Source organism: Dermochelys coriacea, chromosome 3 (genome assembly GCF_009764565.3).
Source record: "Dermochelys coriacea isolate rDerCor1 chromosome 3, rDerCor1.pri.v4, whole genome shotgun sequence".
Lineage (NCBI taxonomy): Eukaryota > Metazoa > Chordata > Testudines > Dermochelyidae > Dermochelys > Dermochelys coriacea.
Genome location: NC_050070.1, coordinates 205,639,308 through 205,662,108, shown reverse-complemented (window position 1 = coordinate 205,662,108; position 22,801 = coordinate 205,639,308). Strand labels below are relative to the sequence as shown.

The 22,801-nt window shown below is 43.7% G+C and overlaps 1 protein-coding gene across 2 annotated transcripts in view; it reads right to left on the bottom strand.

Annotated features, from left to right (window-relative positions):
* Positions 1-22,801, bottom strand: part of SLC24A3 (solute carrier family 24 member 3) — a 343,630-nt gene that overhangs the window by 95,506 nt on the left and 225,323 nt on the right. For both annotated transcript variants that reach the window (XM_038397467.2, XM_038397466.2), the window contains exons 4-5: positions 5,010-5,084; positions 223-307 (exon numbers count right to left, since the gene is read on the bottom strand). In XM_038397467.2, coding sequence (XP_038253395.2) covers positions 223-307; positions 5,010-5,084 — 160 coding nt within the window. The remainder of the gene's footprint in view (positions 1-222; positions 308-5,009; positions 5,085-22,801) is intronic.

Here is a 22,801-nt window from a genome sequence, read left to right as displayed (position 1 = left end):
GTACATAAAAACAGAAATTCAGGAGTTTGTTCTTTCATCCACACCGGGAGATTATACATATAGCTCCTAGACTTAATAAGGATTTACCACAATTAATCTTCCATGTGTCCATGAGAGAACAGGTTAAGACTTATTGCAACTCTTAGAGTCATTTGGCAACTCCAGCTGTACTTAATGCCTTTAAAAACTGTTTAAAGAAGAAATGGCTGGTTAGTTAGTTACCTATAACAGATGTAAACAACTCAGGAGCGGAGCTTCCAGCTGCCATGAAAGTTGCCCCAGCCACATCTTCACTAAGATGCAAGCGCTGCAGAGAAACAAAATGAAATCCAGGATTATAACACTGGCACGTGAGAAGGAATTCAACTGAAAAAGTTAATGTCTGTCTGAGCAGGACATTGCTGATATGCTTAAATGGAAAGAAGGGACGAACCAACAGGACAGAGAGGCATCAGTTACCATGGGGAAATATTGCATTCTCAACCTAATAAAGCAAGATGGTTGTGCCTTCTGATCTCAATTTACAGAGGGCTAGATTGTTCCTTTGGGCACTGCCCTGTGCAGGGCAAGGTATATTAGCTGCACCACCCCAGGAGGCATGATGATGCCCCTCTGAGTCACAATTCCTCCCCATGCACCTGCTGTCTCACCTACTCTGGCCAGTACGTGGTGGGGGCTGGGGGATGGAGCCAAGTTCTTGCCCATGTGCTCTGGGACGTACGTAAGGGTTTGATTACCCCAGACCCAAGGTGCTAACTTCCCTGTGTGGGATTTACCTAGCAGCAGCTAAAAATCTCCACTGATAATCAGGGACTGGCATTCTCTTAAAATACCCATACTTACCAAATTTGTTTTAGCTGTAAGAAACCCCAAAGCCCACTTCTAGCCTTCAAAGCCCTAGACAGATGGAGGTTGTTCTTATGTAAAACATTATTTCCTGAGAGGAAAAGCACTCACTACTGTATACAGATTTCATTGGTATAACCCTTTTTCAAATATCTGCTTAGTTAACTATTTCCTATATGCTTTCTGCAGTCCCCCCATTCCATCGGTGCGAGCTACAGTTCAGTAAATGGGACCAAGCTATGGAAACTAACAGGCCCATCTGACACCTCCCATTGTTTTATGCGAAGAAGCTAGAAAGCAACCCCCCTCCAGTATGGCTGCAAATTGCTACCTTGTTTCTACACAAAACAGACCCAAAGACGTAAGCTGCCGCGCCTGGCTATGGGTCAGCAGTGGAATGAGGGGCAGTGGAATGTGAAGGAAACGCTTTCCAGACAGCATTGGTTGTTTAAAACAACAAAGAGCAAGCAAGCTGACAGGCGGACTAAACACTTTTCCTCTATCTTCCATTAATTCCCACTGAAACCTGAAAAGAATCTCATGGTGCACTGTATTTTTACCACAAGAATCTCAGAGGGTTCTTCATAAATATTGACCTCAGCAAACTATGTATATGCAAAGATAAGGTAGAGAGTTAATTTACTCTGCAGAAAAATGCAGAACAAGCAATCGAATCCTCAGTTAACAGTTCGATCACAGTTTCATTTTCTCACAAGGGTGCCAGATACCCTTAACTCTGCCCCTCTCACATGCTAATCATACAGTCTTTCATATATAATATGGGGGGGGGCAACTGAAGAGAAGGTGGGTGGGCAGAGTCTGGCCTCCATGGGAGGCAGGAAGCTTAAAAGTGTTATATTGTCATAATAACGTGATAAATTGATTAACAAAAAGCTTTTCTGAAAGTGATCTAACCAGGACTAAAAATACTGTGAAATACATATTTAGGAACAAAGGCAGATCTCCCAAAGGGCTAGTTTCTGCTGCACCAGGCTCAGTGGAAACACAGATGCATGCATTGTATCACATACAGCCTGTACCCTGCTGGTGCCTGCGGAGGAGGGATAATCAGTCAAGGGATATGCTTGAGTTCGTACTTCCTAAAGACAGATTATTATAACAGTGGCTTCCCTGGGAGAGAAATCTGAGGCAATGTATTCAAATGGTCATGACAAGCTGGGTAGTCCAAAGACATGGAAAAGGAGGTAAAAATCTATTCCACGATAATATCAGTTGGGGCCTGTATATGCTATTATAACCCTAATATTAATACACTTCCAATGCTAATTAAACTAAACTGGAAAAAGCCATTCTTATTCTGGAATAAGCATGTCCACATGAGGTGCTATTGTGGAACGTCAATTTCCAAGTGCTTACAAGCCCTTAGGCAATAGAACTTCCCTAATGTGACCGAATGACAGCGAGACCTCTTTCCAATGACAAAGTTTTGCAAGTTAACAAGTGAGAGAACCTACTAAAAATATACCAAGCATACCACATCACCCAATAGGATTGCACATCTGTCACCTTTAGTGACATTGAATAATCCCCGGCTCTCAAAGCCTCCCTATCAATTTCAATGGGACTTCTTGTGGAACAGACAATTACTTTGTGTGGGAAGGGCAGCAGAATCCAGCACCAGATGTTATCCGAAAGTGTGATCAAACTATTTCCCCTTTAGTCTGAAAAAGGCAGACAAGGGGGCCAGGAGAAAAGGCAGTAGAGACCCTTCCCAAGTTAGCTGGGTCACTTTCCCAGGAACATCTGAATGCTAACACTGAAGGCTATGTCCATGCAAGTTGGAAGTTTTAAAGACAAGCCATTTCAGATTAAGACAAAAAAAAATAAGTTGGAGCAACTCTGAAAAGAGGATCATGTATTTCTTTCACTGTCATAGATCTCAAGAACAGCTTGATGTCGTCGGAAAGAAAGAACTTTGTGTCCCAAAAAGGTCACCTTTGGACTGAGAACAAATATATTGAAAAAAACCCCCTCATGTTTTTGAGAGAGTTGATGCATCTTTGGATAATCAAGGTTAACATGTATTGTTAACCTATATCACATTGCTATGGTCTGCAGTATGATCACATTTATCTAATACTTGTTTAACCACATTCCCTCTTCTCTGCACCACAGCTGTATCTCTGGCATGCATCAGTTGCCCAATCACCCCTTGGATCATCCAAATGTTTTTCGCTGAGACGAGGCTGTGCTGTATTCCGATGAACCAGAAACACCAGTACAGTTTACGAGTCAGCTTCCATCAGAGCTGTCAGATAGAAATGATTTTGCAACTAACCTCCCACACCTCCTTCCCCAGCTCAGGAGCAGCTCTGTTTTCAGGAAGATGGATATTTGTGGTTCTGCCATTAGGGGAGATCTGCCGGTGTCTTTCCCATAGACAAAGATCTCTAAGTGGCAAAACCAATCTGTATTTTCTATCTGCTGCACAGATTTCGTTGCATGGAATCGGCTTTGGGAAACACTTCAAACATACAGCCCACACTCAACAAATAATTATCTTTCTGTGTTTATTCAGGCTGGGAAGAACTCCTTATCTTTTAAAATTTCATCCTGCTGGCCTGAGCCAAATGGGGACAGTTTCCTTTGCAATTGCTTGAAATGTGTGAGAGCAGCTTTCCTTGCTGCTGTATAATTTATAATGGAATTAGAATCTTGCAGGGAGGTCTGAAATCCAAATAAGGGATCAGAGCCTCAGCTAATGTAAATCAACCATAGCTCCTAATTTATATCAGCTCAGGATCTGGCCCAGTGTTTTAAACTGAAGTCTGCATTGTGACATGCACTCAGCAGCATTTTTACCATTATTCATTATGGTTATTATACATTCATATTGCAGTAGTGTGTACAGGCTGGTTGGGAGGGGACCAAGGTAGCAAAAGTAACAGGATGTGTGCTATTCTTAGCCAAGCAGGAGGAGCACAGATATCCCTCCATCTGCCCAGTGACTGCACAGATAAGGAGACTGCTGCATACCTGTTGAATTTTGAATCCAAACCAAGACTTTGTTGAAATCAATGTCAGGCAGTAGAATCCATATTTGTGGTGTGTGTAGGACCAAAATAGTCTTCTTTTGGCCAAACTCTGCCCCTTTGGGTGACCTGTCTGACCCAATGTGATGCAGAGTGGGTTTAAAACATCATTTGAAAGTTGGAAGTATCCAATGGATCAACATTTTCATGTCAAAGTCAAGGTACATCTTAATTTTTCTCATTTCCCCCCCAAGAATTGGCCAGTGGAGCTGATGGAATGATTTACCAGAAGTTTCTCAGAATTTAGAGTGCAGAAGTTTGAGAAGCTGGAAGAACTGTAATTTTGCAAATTTTAAAGCTTAGCTTTCACTGGAAAAATTTCTATTTTAATGTAATCCAGGCTCAAACAGATATTTTTCATCAGAAGGTTAAAAATATGCAATTGTTGGCCATCTTTGTCAGAATTACAGTATGCTATATTGTATTTTTAGAAATATATTACTATAATTTTTATTTCAGAAGCACCTAGAGGTCACAACCAAAACTGGGAATGCATTTTGCAAGATGCTGAACAAACATGTACTAAGGGACAGTCCCTGCCTTGAAGAGCTTGTAAATTAAATAGATAAGACAACCAAATGTTGGGAAAGAAGAAACGCCAATAACCTGTGGGGCACAGAAAGGGTAAGTGACTTGCCCAAGATCTCTCACAAGAAATTTGTTACAGAGCCAGGAACTGAACTTCTGAGTCCCAATTGAGCAACTTAACCACAAGACCATTTTTCCTGGGTACTTCTTAACGTATGTTTTTAACTATATAGTATTTATGCTTTATTTGCTAAAGAGAGGGGTGCTCTGCAGATATAACTGTTCTTATTGTTATTGAAGTGGCAATCACAAGCTTTATAAGGGTACCCTATAAATATTATTTGTCCACTAAGAAATGCACACACAGGCTCCCGTAACAGAAATGCACAAAGCGGAACCAATCATTTACACAATATTATAATTCAATGTAAACACAACATCTGCTTTCTTACCCATTAAATTTTTTAAAAAAAACCCAAATGAGAAACTGTAATATAATGCTATCTACTATGGACACATCTTGAGGTTTTCAAGGAAAATTGCTACAAAAGTGACATGTAAAAAACATCTACAAATACTTACTTCACTAATCTTTTCCAATGAAGGGACAAAGAAATCATCACAGACAATTGCCAAAGCGTAGAACATATACATGGCCTGAAAGAGAAAACATAACATTGAGTTTAGAAGGTGCCAGGGAAAGACATAAATTGTAATGTCCCACTTGAGCTTGGGTTTTTAAATTCTATTGCTACAGCAATTTATGGGACATCTAGTAGTTTATGGAAGGATCATGAAGTATTTATCCAAAACTCTTACAAGTTATCAAGTGCCACTGTCATTTAGCAGCAGACAGTGACAAATGATTCTTTTAAGTTCTCTAGATGTTGCTGAAACACATTCAATATCTCCTTTATCCTCCTTTTCCATAAATTCGAGGGTTTTTTTAAAGTATGAGTGTGTTCCATGAAAAACTGAACTCTCCAGAAGGGGTTTTCAATTGCTAGTGCTCCAATGCAGAGCAAAGAAGTGTGTTTGTGCTTAGACTCCCTGGAATGATACCTAGAATTCTAATCCTAGGACTTTATTTAATCCAAAGTAATGCTAGTCTTAGAAAGAACTCCCCTCCCCACCCCCACAAATGAGTAGCTGGAAAAGATGTAAATTCATCATTTTAATGTTAACTAAAATCACAGGGCCCACTATGGCTCCTTGGGATCTGAACTGAGTTGGGGAGACGCAGGGCCACGCAGCACAGGAACAGATCCCCAGCTGGTTTAAATCATTCAGTGGAGCTACTCCAATCTGCACCAGCTAAGGATCTGGCTTATTATGCTTTTGTAAAGCCTTATGCACCCAGAGGGGCTGAGGTCAGAGCAGTGAGATGCGAGACTCCCTTGGTAATGGGTTAGCCAGGGCTTCTCCCAGTGTGGAATGGGGAGGGAGACAAAAGAGGGAAGGCAGAGTCCTCTCCCCAAATCTGGCTAGTGTGCTCCTCTGGGTGCCTGCAGCCGAATTATGGCTGCTCTCCCCATCTAGTGCACTCATGCAGGGTCCATTATAATTTGGCTCTACCGGTTTTGTGGAAAATGAATTATATGCTGTATTTATAAGCCTGGCATCCCCAACAGAGATTAGGAAATGGTCTGTCTCAATCAGCTGCCATGGAACAGCCCCAAGGTATATTGGGATGCTACATTTCTCTCCTGGATCTCATTCCTGGCAGACTACAGTATCTGTAAAAAGAAAAGGAGTACTTGAAGCACCTTAGAGACTAACAAATTTATTTGAGCATAAGCTTTTGTGAGCTACAGTTCACTTCATCGGATGCATTCAGTGGAAAATACCTGCATGCATCCGATGAAGTGAGCTGTAGCTCACGAAAGCTTACGCTCAAATAGATTTGTTTGTCTCTAAGGTGCCACAAGTACTCCTTTTCTTTTTGATTAAGCAAATCACCCTCACCTTAGAAACTCCCTCTCTCTGCAATTTTACTTTTTTTTTTTTAAATGTATAGTCTGTCAGATGGAGTAAAATTGACTGAGTATGTCTGAAAGTAAACAGTACAGATCTCCAGAAATAAGTGCTTTTTACAGCTGGGTCCATAGAGCACACCACTGTATCCCAAATTCCTTTCTTTTTACATTTCTACTGAAGGCATTACAACCTCAGTTGCCTTTCCAGCCTCGGAGTGAGACTGAGCTGTTTTAAAGTTCAAAGCAATCTACAAGTTTTGCGCTGCCTGTCATATCCCTTGATAGCATTATTTTTACAAGCTACACAGGAAAAAAAAAAGACAAGACTGGTTTGAACTCATCAAAAAGAGCTCTAGCCAGCTCTGGGCCCTGGGGTGGCACAATGTGTTGTGTTGCAGACTGATTTCTGGACAGGACTGCCGATGCTGGCTTGCAGAGAGCCAGTGATGACTAGGCATGGTGCAGAGGTAAAGAAGCATAGGCCCCAATCATACAAACACTTATGTATCAAGGGCCTGATCCTGCATCATGGACATTAATGGCAAAATTCCCATTGACTTCAGTGGTGCAGAATTCTGGTCCAGTGGGATTACGCATGTGCTTAAAATTAAGCACACACACGTTTGCAAGATCAGGGCAGTAGGCGCCACAGAAGGGGTAGGGAATTTGCAATGGTACAACACTGTTCTCAGTGCAGCTTTTCTACCGGCCTGAGCACCTAAGAACAGGTTGTCACAATCATAGTTCTCCACTGGTATCAAGGAAAGAAGAGTATTTTAAGAAACCACCACCATCACACACAGGGCACGTCTACACAGCAAAGACAAACCCGCAGCTGGCTTGTGCAAGGCTGTTTCATTGCTGTGTAGACTTTGTATTCGTGCTGGCACTCAGGCTGTGGGACCCCAGCCTGAGCCTGGAAGTCTACACAGAAATTAAACAGCCCCATAGCCTGAGCCCCATGACCCTGAGACAGCTGGCATAGGCCAGCCGTGAGTTTTTCTTTGCTGTATAGACGTACCCCAAACCACAAAGTGCGGATGTGACATCACACAGCATATCAGTCAAAAGTGGTAGGAAATGAGTGTGGACAGTGATGTCATTAATGTTAACTGGATTCAGATGCACATATCTATATACAGGAGAACCTCAGAGCTATGAACACCAGAGTTATGAACTGACCAGTCAACCACACACCCCATTTGGAACTGGAATCAGGCAGCAGCAGAGACAAAAGAAAGCAAATATAGTACAGTACCAGGTTAAATGTAAACTACTAAAAAAAATAAAGGTAAAGCAGCATTTTTCTTCTGCATAGTAAAGTTTCAAAGCTATATGAAGTCAATGTTCAGTTGTACACTTTTGAACAAACCACCATGATGGTTAGTTCAAAGTTACAAACATTTCAGAGTTATGAACAACCTCCATTCTCGAGGTGTTTGTAACTCAGGTTCTACTGTACATGAGGGATCGTTAATTGCGTTACTTAATTTATCTGAATTGTGCAACTTCAGCACCACAGCTGTTTGTGGCATTTTTATTCAGCATTAGCGGCAATAATTTCCCAAATGCCTCTTTACTGAATTTATACCTCCCAGGGTTTCTTTGTGGGTTTTTGATGGTTGTTTATAAGGTGGTTTTAGAGAAGTGGAATAGAGACCTGTGGGAATCAGTCTGGAATTCTGATGGAATGATGTTTGAATAAAGTCAATTATTTGTCCTCATTTGGCTTCACTCTTCGTTGCAAGTTAAATGATCACACACAGTCCTATTTATTTTCTGGACATCTTTTTCCATTACAAACCCTACGACCCAGTAACCAGACAGCTTGATAATTGTTTGGGGGCTAAACTAGGCCTTCCCAATTCCCTCGCCCTGCTGACATGATCTAACCACTATTCCCATCGCCCTGTTCTCTCCCTGGCTTTTTTCAGCTAGCAGACTTTTCTATAAAGAGGAAATGCTGACCATAAAATAAAATGAAGTCAGGAAAGAAGCCCCATATTTAACTGGAAAAAAGGGCCTGGTTTAAAATGAGAAGAGGAGAGATTTGGGCAAATGGAAATCTTTAATGATAAGGAGAAAGCAACAGAAACAAAATGAATGAAATATAGAAAAAAACCCACAACATTTTAATATATTTATGTTGTTGACAGTGAGAATGTTAGGTTGATATGCAGCTGAAAAAGAAATCCACTTTGGAGCTATCCAAAGAACTCTAGAGACCATATTTAAGCTTAACTTGGGCTTGCTGCCTGTATATGAAAAAACTGTATCCTGGGCTGCATACGCTCTAAAGCCAGGGGCTGAAGTCCTGGGAGGAAGGCAGAGGAATTTATAGCCCAGGATTGGCTACTGCCAAGTTAACAGAAGGTGCCCTCAAGCTGAAATATGCACATTTGAAATTGCATATTCAAACTGGAACGAAAGAGCCCTAAAAACCAAGAAGAGCCAAAATCAGATGGTGAATTGGCTGATTGGGAATGATTTAGATCAAAAGAAAACATCCGTTTGACAGCTCCTCTCCCTGTTCATCTTCTGCCATGATTCCCCTCCTTTCTCCCCTTCGCTCTCTCCCAGGCACCCAGCCTCTTCATTCCCCCCGCCCCACACAAAGTAAATACAATATGGTTGATGTCCTGCTTTGAAAGTGAATTGGAAGACAGAAGCTAGGATGCTCCCACAGCTAAACGTGCATGTTATTCTGCTCCATGATTAAGATTGCAGGTACCTCTTTTCTTTAGAAGTCCGACTGTAGCCCCCTGTCTAAAATTCACAGACATAAGAATATGGGCCTCAAAGCTGATAGGTTAGTTCCAGGGTCAAGGCAGGATTTTTATATCTGCTTTGAAGCTGTTTTGAATGAAGGGTTCCTAAACTGCTGCATAAGAAAGTTCAAATTTAATCTATTGTGTTCATCTAGTCTGTGCAGCCACTCCCAGCCAGCCACTCCCACATACCTACCCCCTCACATCCATCACACCTGCACCCACCCCTCACACACACACACACACACAACTGTATGCAGCCATCTGCTCACATGCTCACTCCTGCTTCCCCCTGCTCCCAAATAAAGTGGAGTGGGCCTCTTCCCCTTCCTTACAGCAAAATCAGTAGGGGCACTCAGAATGCTCGGCTGCCCCTCCCCTCCTGAGCAAGGGGGCAGGCCTCGGTACCGCTGTGCTCCTCAGCTTCCCTTTCCCATCCTGAAGAAGACAGTAGTGATGCCTTTGGGCTTCTGCTCCCATGGGTTGCACATGTGGGCTCCCTGCCCTGTGAATGTTCCCAGAATGTTTGCTTTACACTGGCTGCTACTGAAGGGACAAGAGGTTGCCATTTAAGAGTGTGTAATACTATGTGCCATGACGGGCCTTTAGCACACCTGTGGCGCTGCTCCCTTGGGAATGGGGGTTGCCATTGTTCTCACGGCACCAGTGTACCGCCCCTCCACGGTAAGCAATTAGCTACTACGGACAGGTGTTTTATTTTTCAAGGGATTTAACACAAGCACAGTGGAGGAATAAGGACTCAGCTGAGAACACACTGCGTTGGCCCCCTGGCCGCCAACTGTACCAGCTATGCTCACGACGGGGAGCTCTGCCGCCAGAGATGGTTCAAGGGAACCAGGCCACCCAGGCACCCATGCTTTGTGCTTGGGTAAACCCTGCCCACCATTAGGCTCCACAGACCTCCCACAAAGGGAGGTTTCATCTGCTTTCAACCACCATAACAATCCCCTAGTGGACTTCCTGCCACTGGGGGCCTTATGCAACGTTCCACAGTAGCTGGTAAAACATGTTGCCTCTATGGTCACTGCCACTATTCTGATGGTGTCTTTATTTGCTTCTAGGACACCCAATACCTTACTCATGATTCTAATTTAGAAGAGGTCTTGTTCCATAACGTGGAAGTTACCGATTGCTTTGTGTTCTCTCAGGGAATTCAACAGCAATTCCTTCCAACCTGTGGCTGGTTGATTCTGTAGGTGCAATTCACATCCTAGAAGTCTTCTCTCACTCTGTCTAGTTTTCTGGGTAATTTTAATGAGGCAACATTTTACACTTAGACATGGATTGTTGGTAGAGCCTCTGATATATAAAATATATATAAAATAAAAATCTATATTAAAATCATATATTTCTTCAAGATAAACATATCAAAATTACTGGTCACAGAGAAAGATTTTTTTAGGAGTCTTTACTGTATCTTACTAAAGAGATGCAAATGAAGTTACATAAATCTCCATTAGGAATTACAGCATACGAGGCTGTTTTAATTTGCTGTAAATACTGAAAATCTGGTCCCTTTATAAAACTATTTTTAAATTTAAACACTGTCTCACACTATTTATCTACTGTAAACATTTGCAGCGACTCAAACTCAAGCAGCCTAACATTTATGAGGGACCTTCTGACTTTCTGCGTATGCATTCATCTGTCAGACAGTCGCACTCTGGCTTTTTGATCGTTGGTGTTTTATTGATCTATTGCAAACCCTGAATCTCTCTTGACTTACTGAAGATCTCAAGAAGTTCGTGATGAGTTCCGTAAAAGCTTGGTTCTGCAGAAGCCACACATAGGAACAGTGGAGAGAATGATACACACCTCTGGGTGACAATAAATCTGTGACTGGTCTACTTTTAACATTAGACTGAAGACTTCAGTGGGGAGGGAGGTGTCATCAGTATCATTTCAGCACAACTTCTCTGGCCGTTCCTCATCCAAGTCAGGATGGCTGTTGGTTTTGTGCATAACCATTTCTCTGAGCACTACAGAGCAAAATCCAGCTTAGTATTTTTTTGGGGGGGGAGGTTGCAAAACAATTTTTTGCCACCCCCCACAAATGTAAAGTCCACCTGCTCTCTTTGATCACAGCAACATGCACAGGGCCAAACTGAGGATTTGGGACAGAATGAGAGAGACGATTCTTTGACCTCCCCCAGCCGCCAATAAAACCCCCACTTAATTGTCCCTTCACAACTCTGCCCCTCCTTGTTTGCCTATTCACCTCTCACTGTGTTGCTCCTCTCTGACCCTGCCAATGAGCCTGGTCTCAAGATTCTATTTGTCTGACTCTTCCGCAACCATCTTTATGCTTTCTTCCTGAAGCAGGGTGAGCACCCGCTCCAGCCCTAAAGGGGTTGGAAAAGCCTTGCAGAGGGCTGGGGCTGGGGAAGGGAGCAAAACCCCAGCTGATTGGGGGAAGTGGTGGCAGCTGGGGGTCATGCCCCAATCAGGGCCCAGCTGGCTCTATAAAGGCTTTGAGCCTGAAGCTCCAGGAGAGACTCTCTCTAGCTTGGAGAGAGAGGGACCTGGCTGCAAGGGTTGAGAAAGTACCTAGAGTGGGAGCAGGGCTGGGGAAGGCCAAGGGAGCCAGGCAGCTTGGGCCTAGGAAAGCTGCAGGCCTGGGAAGGCCTATTAGGTACGGGGGTTGCGTGGGCAGCAGGTCCAAACCCCCTTGCCTGTGATCCTATTGGGATTTGGGCCCCCTTGCCTGTGATGAGGGGCTTATACTGCAGTCTGCCCCAGGGAGCAGGGGCTAGTTGGTGACTGGCAGTAGCCTAAGACTGAGGTGAGGTGTGGGTAGGGGTTCCCCTAGGAGGGGGAGACTCAAACTGTGGGGGTACTGCCAGGGGGCAGCACCCAAGACAAGGGCACTTGGGGTCTGGGAGGGGCATAGGGGCCAGGGTGGTGAGACACCAGCCTGAAGGAGGTGCTCTGGAGGCTGGATGCTAATTCCCTGAGATGATCAGCAGGAGGCACTGCTGGGTGAGTCTGTGCTCTGTGACACTTCCACATTACCCCATATGCCTTGGATGCCCTCTCTGAACTGATCAACAGGGCAACTACTCTTCTTTTAAGTCCTCCCACAAGGCCCACTTCTGCTGTAAAATTCACTAACCAGGTCAAGGCTCATCTGGAAAAAATATGTATGTTTTATCCTTCTTCCTCCAGCCTTCTTAGCTTGTGAGCTCTCTATAGCAGTGCCAAACTTACTGTTTGCCTGGACCTAGTCCACTGTGGGTGCTACCTTAATACAAGCAATTTTAAATAATAATCATCCTGTATGGAACATGTAGTTGGAAAAAATAATCCCAGCTACAGTATATAATGATTAAGGCTATGTTTATATCATGGAAGACATGGAATCTGTAACCTCCAGAGACCTCCATGACATTCTCTGCTTCAGCCCCAGGGGCTGCAGGACTCTGGAGCTGGCAGCCATGGGTTCCAGCGACAGGAGACGGGGGGGGGGGCCCCCTGCAAGGTTCTGGTGACAGACTCCTGAGGGGGTCCTCCTCAGGGTTCTAGCAATGGGCGACAGCCTTGCATGGATGCCTTGGGGGTGTCCTGTCTTCTCTTTGGGGAAAAAATGGCTGCCCTGCAGCTCCCTCCCGCTGTGGGTGGAGGGGGGGCCCCGCTGCAGCTTCCAGCTACCATGGGAAGAGGGGGAACCCTACAGCTCCCAGAAACCATGGTGGTGGGGGAACCATGGAACCGCAGCAGCAAAAGTCACAGATAGGTTATGGCTTCTGTAAATTTTTGTTTATTACCTGTGACATGTCCAGGACTTTTACTAAAAACAAAATCTTAGCCTTAATAATGATCAGTTCTAAATTAGCTGTTACCACTCAAGAAAAGGATCTTGGAGTCCCCATGGATAGCTCTCTGAAAACTTCAGCACAATATACAGCAGCAGTCAAAAAGGCTAATGGAACCTTAGGAACTATTAGGAAAGGAATAGAAAATAAGACAGAAAATATCATAATGCCATTATATAAATCCATCTTTTGCCCACACCATGAATACTGTGTGCAGTTCTGGTGATCCCATCTCAAGAAGATTATAGTAGACCTGGAAAAGGTTCAGAGAAGGGCAGCAAATATGACCAAAAGTATGGTTTCAACATGAGAAGAGACTTGAAGGATTAGGACTGTTCTTTTAAAAAAAGATGTGACTAAGGGTGGATATCTTAGAAATCTATAATATCATGAATGATGTCGTAAATGACATCCTCTCTTTTCGTATTGTGGGGAAACAGGATTCACATGGTGAAATAGGCAGCAGGTTCAATACAAACAAGACTAAGTACTTTTTCACACAACTAACCTCTGGAACTCATTGCCGTGGGAAGTTGTGATTGCTAAGAGTATTATTGGGTTCAAAAAAGAACTGGATAAGTTCATGGAGAATAGGTCCATTAATGGCTATTGGCCAAGATAGTCAGTGATGCAACTACATGCTCGGGATGACAATAAGTCTCTGACTGCTAGAAGCTGGGAGGAGAAGTCGGGGTGGATCACTCCAACTCCCCTGTTCTGTACACTCCTCCTGAAGCTGTGCTACTGGCCACTGCCAGAGACAAGACACTGGACTAGATGGTCCACTGGTCTGACCCAATATGTCAGTTCTTATTTATGCAAGGTGGATCTTTTGGCCCCATCCCTAGTGGGCTACAACTGCTGAAGTAAAGCACAGTCGCTTGTGTTGGGTTGTGCCAATATAGAATGTAGAAAAGTTTTGCGTGGGACTATTGTCCAAGTCCATGGAGGCTCAGACACTGAAGGGCTTAGCATGCATTTTGGTGAGGTTCAGGACTGATATCGACTTTACAAACATTAACTACTTAAATAGTAGTTTACATACAACCCTGTGCTCTGCCTAGGGGCATGTAAGGTGTAAATCCGGCCCTGGGGATCAGTGTAGCATGCTACTCACATGCTACTGAGCTGCCCCTCCTTCTGGCCTGAGCTCCTGCTGGATGCTCAGAAGAGAAGTTGGCTCAGCTATAGGCAGATGGCTGGCAGGCAACTTGCAGTGGTCCAAGTGCCCTCAGTGATATCTTGGGTGGCACTTGTCACCTACTACTGTACATCTGGGGTCTTCCCAAAAATCCAGGGACATCTGGTTATGGTTGTCCTAGAGCCCAAAGCTCAGCCCTAAGTGGCTGTGCTGGGATTGTGAACAACAGCAATCATTACTTGCAAACTTCAGGAAAAAGTCAGACAAGATTTCAACCCTAGCCACTAGTGTGGGAAAATGGCTAAAAACATTATTTATTCTTAATAAAAGCTGAATTTCCTGTTTACATTTCTGGGTGCCACAAATTAGGGGAAGCCCACCGCCATAAGCTTTGCAGGACTGCAAAAGCCATCTTTGATCTGGACTGACAAATCCCCAAAGGCACCGTTCAGCCCATCTTACTCAGGCAAAGCACCCACTGACATTCACCAGGAATAATGAAAGTCTTTTTTGATTATTATCAGTACACTAGGTACCATGGGGCAAGCATCTAGACATGTCAGTGTCTGTAGAACAAGGATGCCTGAATTTCTTGACATTAGCAGTATATCATAGTGGGGCTAGTTCCTTCATGGGACTTAAACAGTAATGGGAGTTTTGCTGAGTAAGGAATCCAGAGGAGAGCCCTAAGGCAAAGATTTATGCACATACTTAACTTTGTGCACTGGGTCTGTTCATGGTGCATAAGGTAAAAACCATGCATAAGTCTTTGTGGCATCCAGGCCAACATTTGGATCAGTATTCAAGTAATTGATGCAGAATGTGTGACACCAAGGCACAAAGGTTTTTCTGAAGAACTTTCAGTGTAGCTTTTTATATCTTTAAATATTTTATTACGTTTTCATGATAATTCCTTGTCTGATCTACGTTACTGCAGAAATGCTAATGCAGGCACTCAAGCAGGAAAATGGCAAGTGGAAAATACCTCTGAAACATGACCTTTATTCCAGCAAAAAACCAAGAGAAATGCTAGAGATAAGCAAGAAATGAATTGCTTATTTGTTATGTGAGAATCCACATATTTTCAATTATAAAATGGCGTGGGCTCAGGAAGCAATCTAAATGACTCTGATAACTCGCCCATTAAAAAAGTAATACAATTTCCTTTGTAGGCATACTGGTAAAAAGGAAAGACAAATAGCAGAAAGATCATTATTTTCTCCTACATTTTAAGTTATTTTAATTTAGATGAAAATAAAGCCAATGCAAATCTTGCCTGGAAGACTATAAAACTGCTGGTTTCCACAAACCTTGGCTGTTCTCCTCAGCTCTAATTATTTGAATTATAAACCTTGATACTAAATATCAGCATTTTCATCCTTCCATCCTTTTTGATATTGTCATGTCAATTTGAGGATAAGAAAGTTATAACAAAGCAAATAAGTAGGCTTATAAACTGGATTCAGTCTAAACAGACAAAAGATGGGATGGGAAACACACAGAGAAGTAAAGTGTACCCATTGAATTCTGGAAGTGGGTGGGTGCAAGCTTTGGAAGGCCCCTCCCCCAGCTTAAGGGGAGGAGCCACTAGACACAGGGTTCAAATATAGCCAAGTGTATCTCAGTTTCCACATCAGGGAAATAAGGATAATACAGCTCTACTTCCCTCACAGCAGGGCTGTGTGTAAACTACTACTTAAGTAGTTACTTTTGTTACTGGTAGCAAACATTAATAGGATGTGTGCAGTCCTTAGCCAATCAGGAGCAGCACAGCTATCCATCCATCTGGGAAGTGACTGCACTTATAAGGAAACTGCTGCACATCTGAGTTTTAAATCCAAACCAAGACTTTGTTGTAAACAGGATCAGGGCAGTAGAATCCACATCTGTTTTGTGTGTAAGACCAAAACGGTTCCCTTGTCACCTTGCCTTTGTCACGTGGCATGGGTCAGAATCCATGGACTTTGCTACACACTGTTACAGCATGGACTGGAACTTTGGAGGAGAGGAAACTTCCAAGAGAAACCCCTCAGGGAAGTTTCCTAGGAGCTCTCCATGGTGGAAGGTGCCCTCATTCTCCCTAGAATGAGTAAGGGGGATTCAGCCTCCAAATACCATGGATTTGGTGGGAACTGCAATAGGCCGGAACCACTTGTGCAAGGCCTTGTCTCTCTCTGCTGGCTCTTGGATTGCCTGCTAATGAGCTGTCGCTGTCTCTGGAACTGGCAGTTACCTTGGAGCCCTACTTGGACTGATTCAGCAAGATACTCAAGCCCAGACTTAACTGTAAGCACACAAGAAGCCCCACTGAAGTCAATCAGTTAAACTCTGGCACATGCTGCCGCTGAATTGGCACCTTCAAGGGGAGTTCCCGGCCTGGGCTTGTATAATCTTTGGAGTGAATTTCTCGCAGGCCTCAAATTTTATGTCTTCTCTTAAAACATACTTTTAATTCTATTATCTCTGACCTTGCTTCACATGGTCAGGAAAGGAGGGAGGAAATGGTATTTTCTGTCCAGTAGTCTTCATCTCACCATAGTTCCCAGCCTACAAAGATGTTTGCTCTTCATTCCCATATTCTCCTGGGATGGGTTAGGAAGCAAAGGTAGGTAGGTTTCTTAGGTCAGCAGAAAGAGGGCATTTTTCACCATTAACTTTGTGTGTGTTTGTCCTTATTACCAGGTCTCTGTGGTGTGGCTCTATCTACCCAATGGAGTTGAGATGGCACACTCACATTGCTGAATTTGTCTCTTGCCCTCAAGTCATAACTACTGCACTTATGAAGTGTAAACTGAGTGCCAAGTTAATGGGTAACTTGGCTTTGATACTCTAAGGAGAGCTGGTCGGCAAATAGATTTTTTTTTTGGTAGAAATTTTTGGAAAAAAATGGTTGCCATTTTCCCCAAAACATTTTGAATTTTCATTAAAAATCTGGCAGAAAAGGCTTTTGGTTTTCAGCTTTCCAAGGAAACGTCAACATTTACTGTGGAAACATATTTTCCATGAAAATTTTCATTTTCTCAAACTGTTTTCCATTGAAAAAACAGTTGAGACAGAATATTTCTACCAGGGCAGACTGGAGTTTGGTATCAAAATAATAAATGGCCATTTTGAAGACTATGGGCCAGATTATCATTTTCTCTAAGGGCCCTTTATACTGGGCCTATGAAATAGGTATAAATTTAATTTATGCCCATTTTAAGAACGCTTTACACTGCCAGTAGGGTGCAAAGGGGCCTGTGCAAAAATGAGAATCTGGTCTTACAAATATACCTGGTGTGATCCTTAATGGGGGTCTCGTGCTGCTACTGCAATACAAATAAATCATAATAATAACAGGGAAGCACAAACATTATGCTTTATAGAAAGGATGTTGAGAAACGAGAAGTGGACTTTCCAAAGGAGCCTAAGAGTGAAAGTGCCTACATTGCATTGAAATATAACTCCTTCGTGGAAACTTTATTTTCTAAAAAGATGCCCTGCTATTTATGTCTTGCTACTATCCATTTTGCGGCATACAGTCAGTCGGCAGTGGGTCCTCCCATCATGCTAGGCATCTTCCCTTTTAAAATGCATTTTAATGCCTTCCAGAAGCACTAAACTACACATCATCATCACTCTTAATTGAGTGTGCTGTCTATATTTGATATGATGTATGTTCCTCACAGAGCACAGGATACCATATGCTTGCCTGGGATTCCTACAGTCTGCTATTGTTTGGTAGCATGGTTCTCATCCTGAGAAAAAGCAAAGACTTAAAAGGCAAATCAGGTCATTTCAAGCTCTGCAAATTGTCCATTTCAGCATCTGTCTCAACATGAGGCACAGAATCTCCACTTACTGTGTGCTTTTGCTTTTTTTTTAAATTTTTTTCCAGGTCACACAAGGTGGTTATACTCTGTGCTACATGCACTAGATACTGTCGGCAATTAGTCTGGACAGATACCATATTTATAACTGACCATCTGATGAAGTGCATGAAAATCCTTGTGGGAATCTTTTTACATGAAAACCAAATGAAGTGAGAACTCTACTTACATCATTTGCAAATGCAGACAGGACCATGAGTAGCAGCAAGGGGAATCCATGCAATGCCTGTCAAAAATAGGTTTTACCCCTCCATCCTGAACAGAAGCAGTTGAAAGTCAATGTACTTTTCGAATGAAAGTGCATCCAGCCTTCAGGTCAGAAAAGCAGCCCTCAAAACCAGTAAGGGCCTGATCCTGCGAACTCTGAAGCATGTTCATAACTGTACTCATGTGAGTAGCAATGGTGTATTTAGAACATACAAACCATAGATCCCTGAAGCCCACTGACCTTTTTTTTAAAAGGAGTAGAATTGCAGCCAAAAACAGCACTGAGATTTCAATGGCATTACTCACTTATGTGTAAACTTACACGTGCTTCAGTGTTTGCCTGGTCAGGGCCTAAAAGAACATTAAAAACAGTGACATAAAACTATAAAAGTGGGAAAATTAACATGGAGTGCCATGTGTCCTCTAACCTTTTTTGTACAGCAGGCTGTTTTACCTACTGGAAATGTAAGGTGTGGTGGGACACAGGACTTGACCTGAAGTGCACTGAAGACAATGGGAGTCTGTTCACTGACTTCAACTGGCATTGGGTCGGGCCTGCACAGCACAACAGATTTGATCCATCACTTTGATTATTCTCTTACAACCAGCTCAGTGTTGCTGAAATGCTGTTTTGGGCTGGGATTTGGCCCCTTTTTTAAAACTAGTGGTAGCAGCAAAGCAGCGGTTGTGGTGTAATAAAGCACATAGCGTGGCTGAACAGAAAACAATTAGTTTCCCAAACTGAAACATGGTCATATGGGCAACTCAAACACCATGGCTTTGAAATCTGATAGCAGACCTGGAGGGTCTCAGGTTTTGCATTCAACCCAAACTTGGCTTGCTGCTGCATCAGCACGCCTACCGCATGCGCGTGCTTGTGCGCGCTCTCTCTCTCTCTCTCTCTCTCTGGTAGCTGATCAGCTTTGCCTCATGGTGTGGACTTTCCCAGAGGCAGAACCAGACAAGGATAGATAGTTGCAGTTGGAGGAGAACACAGGGCGGTACTGGGCAATTGTTTCTGTGCCCTGAGAACTCTCTTGCATGGGGTAACGCAAGGTCCCTCCTGGTTAATGTGTAAAGGCAGATAGTGGGATGATTTGGGCTGCAGTGTCATCAATGTATTGATCAAAGGCAGCATCCACTTTCCTTACTGGACAGTGCAGTCTTCCCAGCTTTTCTAGTGCAAGCCTCAGTTGTGTGTAGGCATGAGAGCTAGCTGGCCAATAAATGATGCAGATATGATATGAAAGCTTGACACACAGAAGCCAAGACACACTAGTGAATCCAGAGGTGGAGACAATCGAGGGATTTTCATCTCTTTGCTTCTTCCCTTACATTTATGGTAAGTTCAGTCCTTGTGGGAATCACAGAAGAAGGGGGTTTTGAGGTGGTATTTGAACAAGGAGATGGTGGTAGCTTGGTGAACTGGGACTCAGAGGCCCTACCACAGATAGGAAAGGGCATGAAAACAAGGACTGGGGTGGGAATGGGAGAAAAGCAGGAAATAAAGTGTCAAGGTTGGTGTTGGAGAAGAAGGCACACAGGGGGAGGCAACGATAGCAGAGGACATCTTAAAAAAAATTAGGCTCAGGTCAATCTTCATTTAGCAACGTTTAGCTCAGCATGTCTTAAAGCCTTTAAATAGGCAACCTATTTATCTGGCATTTTTCCTTCCTAAAAGGGCATTTTAAAAAATGAAGATACAATGCTTTGCATAAAAGGATTACAAATGCCAGATTAAGTAAAGTAATTTATTTTCTAAACCATGCTTCTAACAAACAAGGACAGGAAAAGTAATCATGACCCTCTGCAGCAGAGCAGATGACATATCTTATTTGAAATGTGTTTTCTTGGGCACACTGATTACGAATAATAATTTACCATATTTGTTCAATATATCTTCTAGTTATTCATAACAGTTCTTATTTTAAGATTAACTGTTGCTTTATAGACCTAGCACAAGGAATAAACCATCAAAGTAGTATTAAAATGTGCTAGTGTTTAGTGATATTTTTCCAAAGGGATATGGGAAGAGAAGAAATACTCTATGTTCCTGAGGGACGTATCAGTTTCTTTTACTTACACAGACAGACACACACCCTTTCTGCTTGCCAAAGTTAGTCAGAACTAAGAACTCATTAACTCCATTCTGTCCCCTTAATTCAGTTTCACTTCCTACAACCTACATCTGCCTCCTAGCCAACAAAGAGGACTCCTTAATCACCTACATTGACAGGTATGTGGGGGAAAGGAAGGAACTAGCCTCAGATGGGAAGATTTAAAAGGCCCACGTGTCTGAGCCAGGTGTCTGTGTGTCAGAATGTAGCCCCGAGCGCCACTCTGCCAAAGGGCCCTGTTGGTGACCAGCCAGCCGAATGAAACACCAGTGACTAAAAGGCTGTACGTAGAGCGTCAAAGGTTACAATACTATACAAATGTAGAAAACTGATATATAAGAGCGGAGCACAACTTGGAAAGCAATTACAAAGATACACTCAAATTACCTTGACGTTTCCTATATTTAGTTGCATACAGCCTAAAACTCATAGGGCCAGATCCTGGCCCAGGCTAAGACCTCCTTGCATGGCTCCAGTGCTTCAGAAAGGCCACAACGCCCTATTAAATGGGCACGATAGGATTCCTACAGCTCTGCACTACTCCTCCTGGGGGTATGCTAAATCTAAAACGGTGCTGGTGATTCCAGTCCAGAATAACAGCCCTTCGGGGGCTGTTACAAGGTTAGCATACCTTAGAGCAGCCATAAGGTTGTTCTAATTTACCACAAAGACTGAACCAGACCCCTCTTGCTCCAAAGAATGGGGGGCGCCCAAAGACAGCTTGAAGCCACCTTTGCCCTTTCTCTTATCTGCACCAAACACAGCTCTGGCACGAACGAGGATCTAGGCTCTACGTTTTTAAGGAGGCCACATTGCTGTCACCGAAAGCGCTGTAATTAGTAGAGGCACGGCTGGCCTAGCCAAGAAGAGAGTGATTGGAACTCATGAATCTTCTTCCTCAGGGCAGCTGCCAGAGGAAATGCCACTTCTTTGACTGCAGAGGAGCCTGCTTAGGTTAGGGGAGGTGGGGGAGACTACTTTTAGCTACGCCTCCCCACTGCAGATCTTTGTACAGTTTTTCCAAACTCATTGTTTGTGCTTCGAACCTCAGACTCCCAGAAGTGCTGACTCTTTTGTCATTGGGGATAATCTGTCAACGAGTAATTAATGCCTTTCCTCATCTTTTCCTTTTCAGGACCAGCTTTCGTATGGCAGAAGTGAGATAGAAAAGGTGTGGTGTAATAGCTCACCGCGTGACAGTGAGCTATTATATGTTGTTCCTGCTCGACTTTGAGAAGTTAATCTCCTGTCCCTCCTGTATGCAGGTTGGAAGCAGCTCACACTATAGAAAGGCTCTGCATCTGGACGCAATGCAGATACAATGGAGCAGTAGAAAAGGCATTAAATGACACTAAAAGGAAAAGGAAGGAAGGTGAAAACTGGACCCATCGAAGTCCATGAAAAAACTGCCATTGACTTAAATGGGGAAATGATTTCACCCAGAATCTCTAGAGTTATTGAGTCATGTCACCCAGTAGCAGCTCCCACTGCAAGGGAACCCTGTCTGGGCTGGCATGTGGCAACGTGAAACTGTCAGAGGGCATGGGAGAAACAGATGTGACGAAGGTTTAGGTGATCCAAGGGCAATGTACTCCGTTTATAGGGCTAAGTTGTCAGATACGTTCCTACTCCCTAGCAGCGTGACTCAAAAGAACAGCCCCCAAGTAGCCTCCCACCTGTGTGTGTCCGATCTGCCTCGTTTGGGGCTGAATTACAGTAGATCGTAAGTTCCTTGAGGAATGGACCAAACATCTATTTGTTTGAAATGGGCAGAGCCTATTGTGGGTGCACCCACCTAATAACAATGAAAGCCCATTTATCCAACCATGCCAAGCTGGGTGTCAATGTTCATATTATGAGCAGGATCCTACCATCAGCACTAGGTTCCGTTGCCGACAATAGAGAGGTTTCATGTACAATTTGTTAGTTGTGTGCATGAAGAGGAAAAAAAACAAACCACACACCTAAGGGTAGTCTTCCAATTAGGGGTTGTAGTAATCAACACAAGAATCAATACGTTTTCCTTACATTGGCACATTTTGCAGCATCAGTTACAGCACCCATTGCCTTTCCCTTTACCTCAATATCTATTTCAAACAGGGCCGTCTCTAGACACCAGCAAAGCAAGCAGGTGTGTGGGGTGCCTCTGGGGCCATGCTTTTTTTTTTTTTTGCTTGGGGGACGACCCTGCAGGTGCTCACCCAGGTAGATGCTGAAGTCCAGGTAGAAGAGCTGCAGCAGGTGGCCAAAGCTGGTCCTGGGTCTGGGGTCCAGCAGCAGCAGTGCGGTGGGCGCGCTGGGGTCACTGTAGTTTGTGCCACTGGCCATGGCTGAGCCATCTGGTGGGCACCGACACATGGAACGTGGGACACTCGGGCTAGGGGCCACCTCATGGGGCACATGGAGCTGCCTGCAACTGCCGCAGGGTGGCCGCCCCCAAGCGCCGCAGCTGGGGCTGGGCAA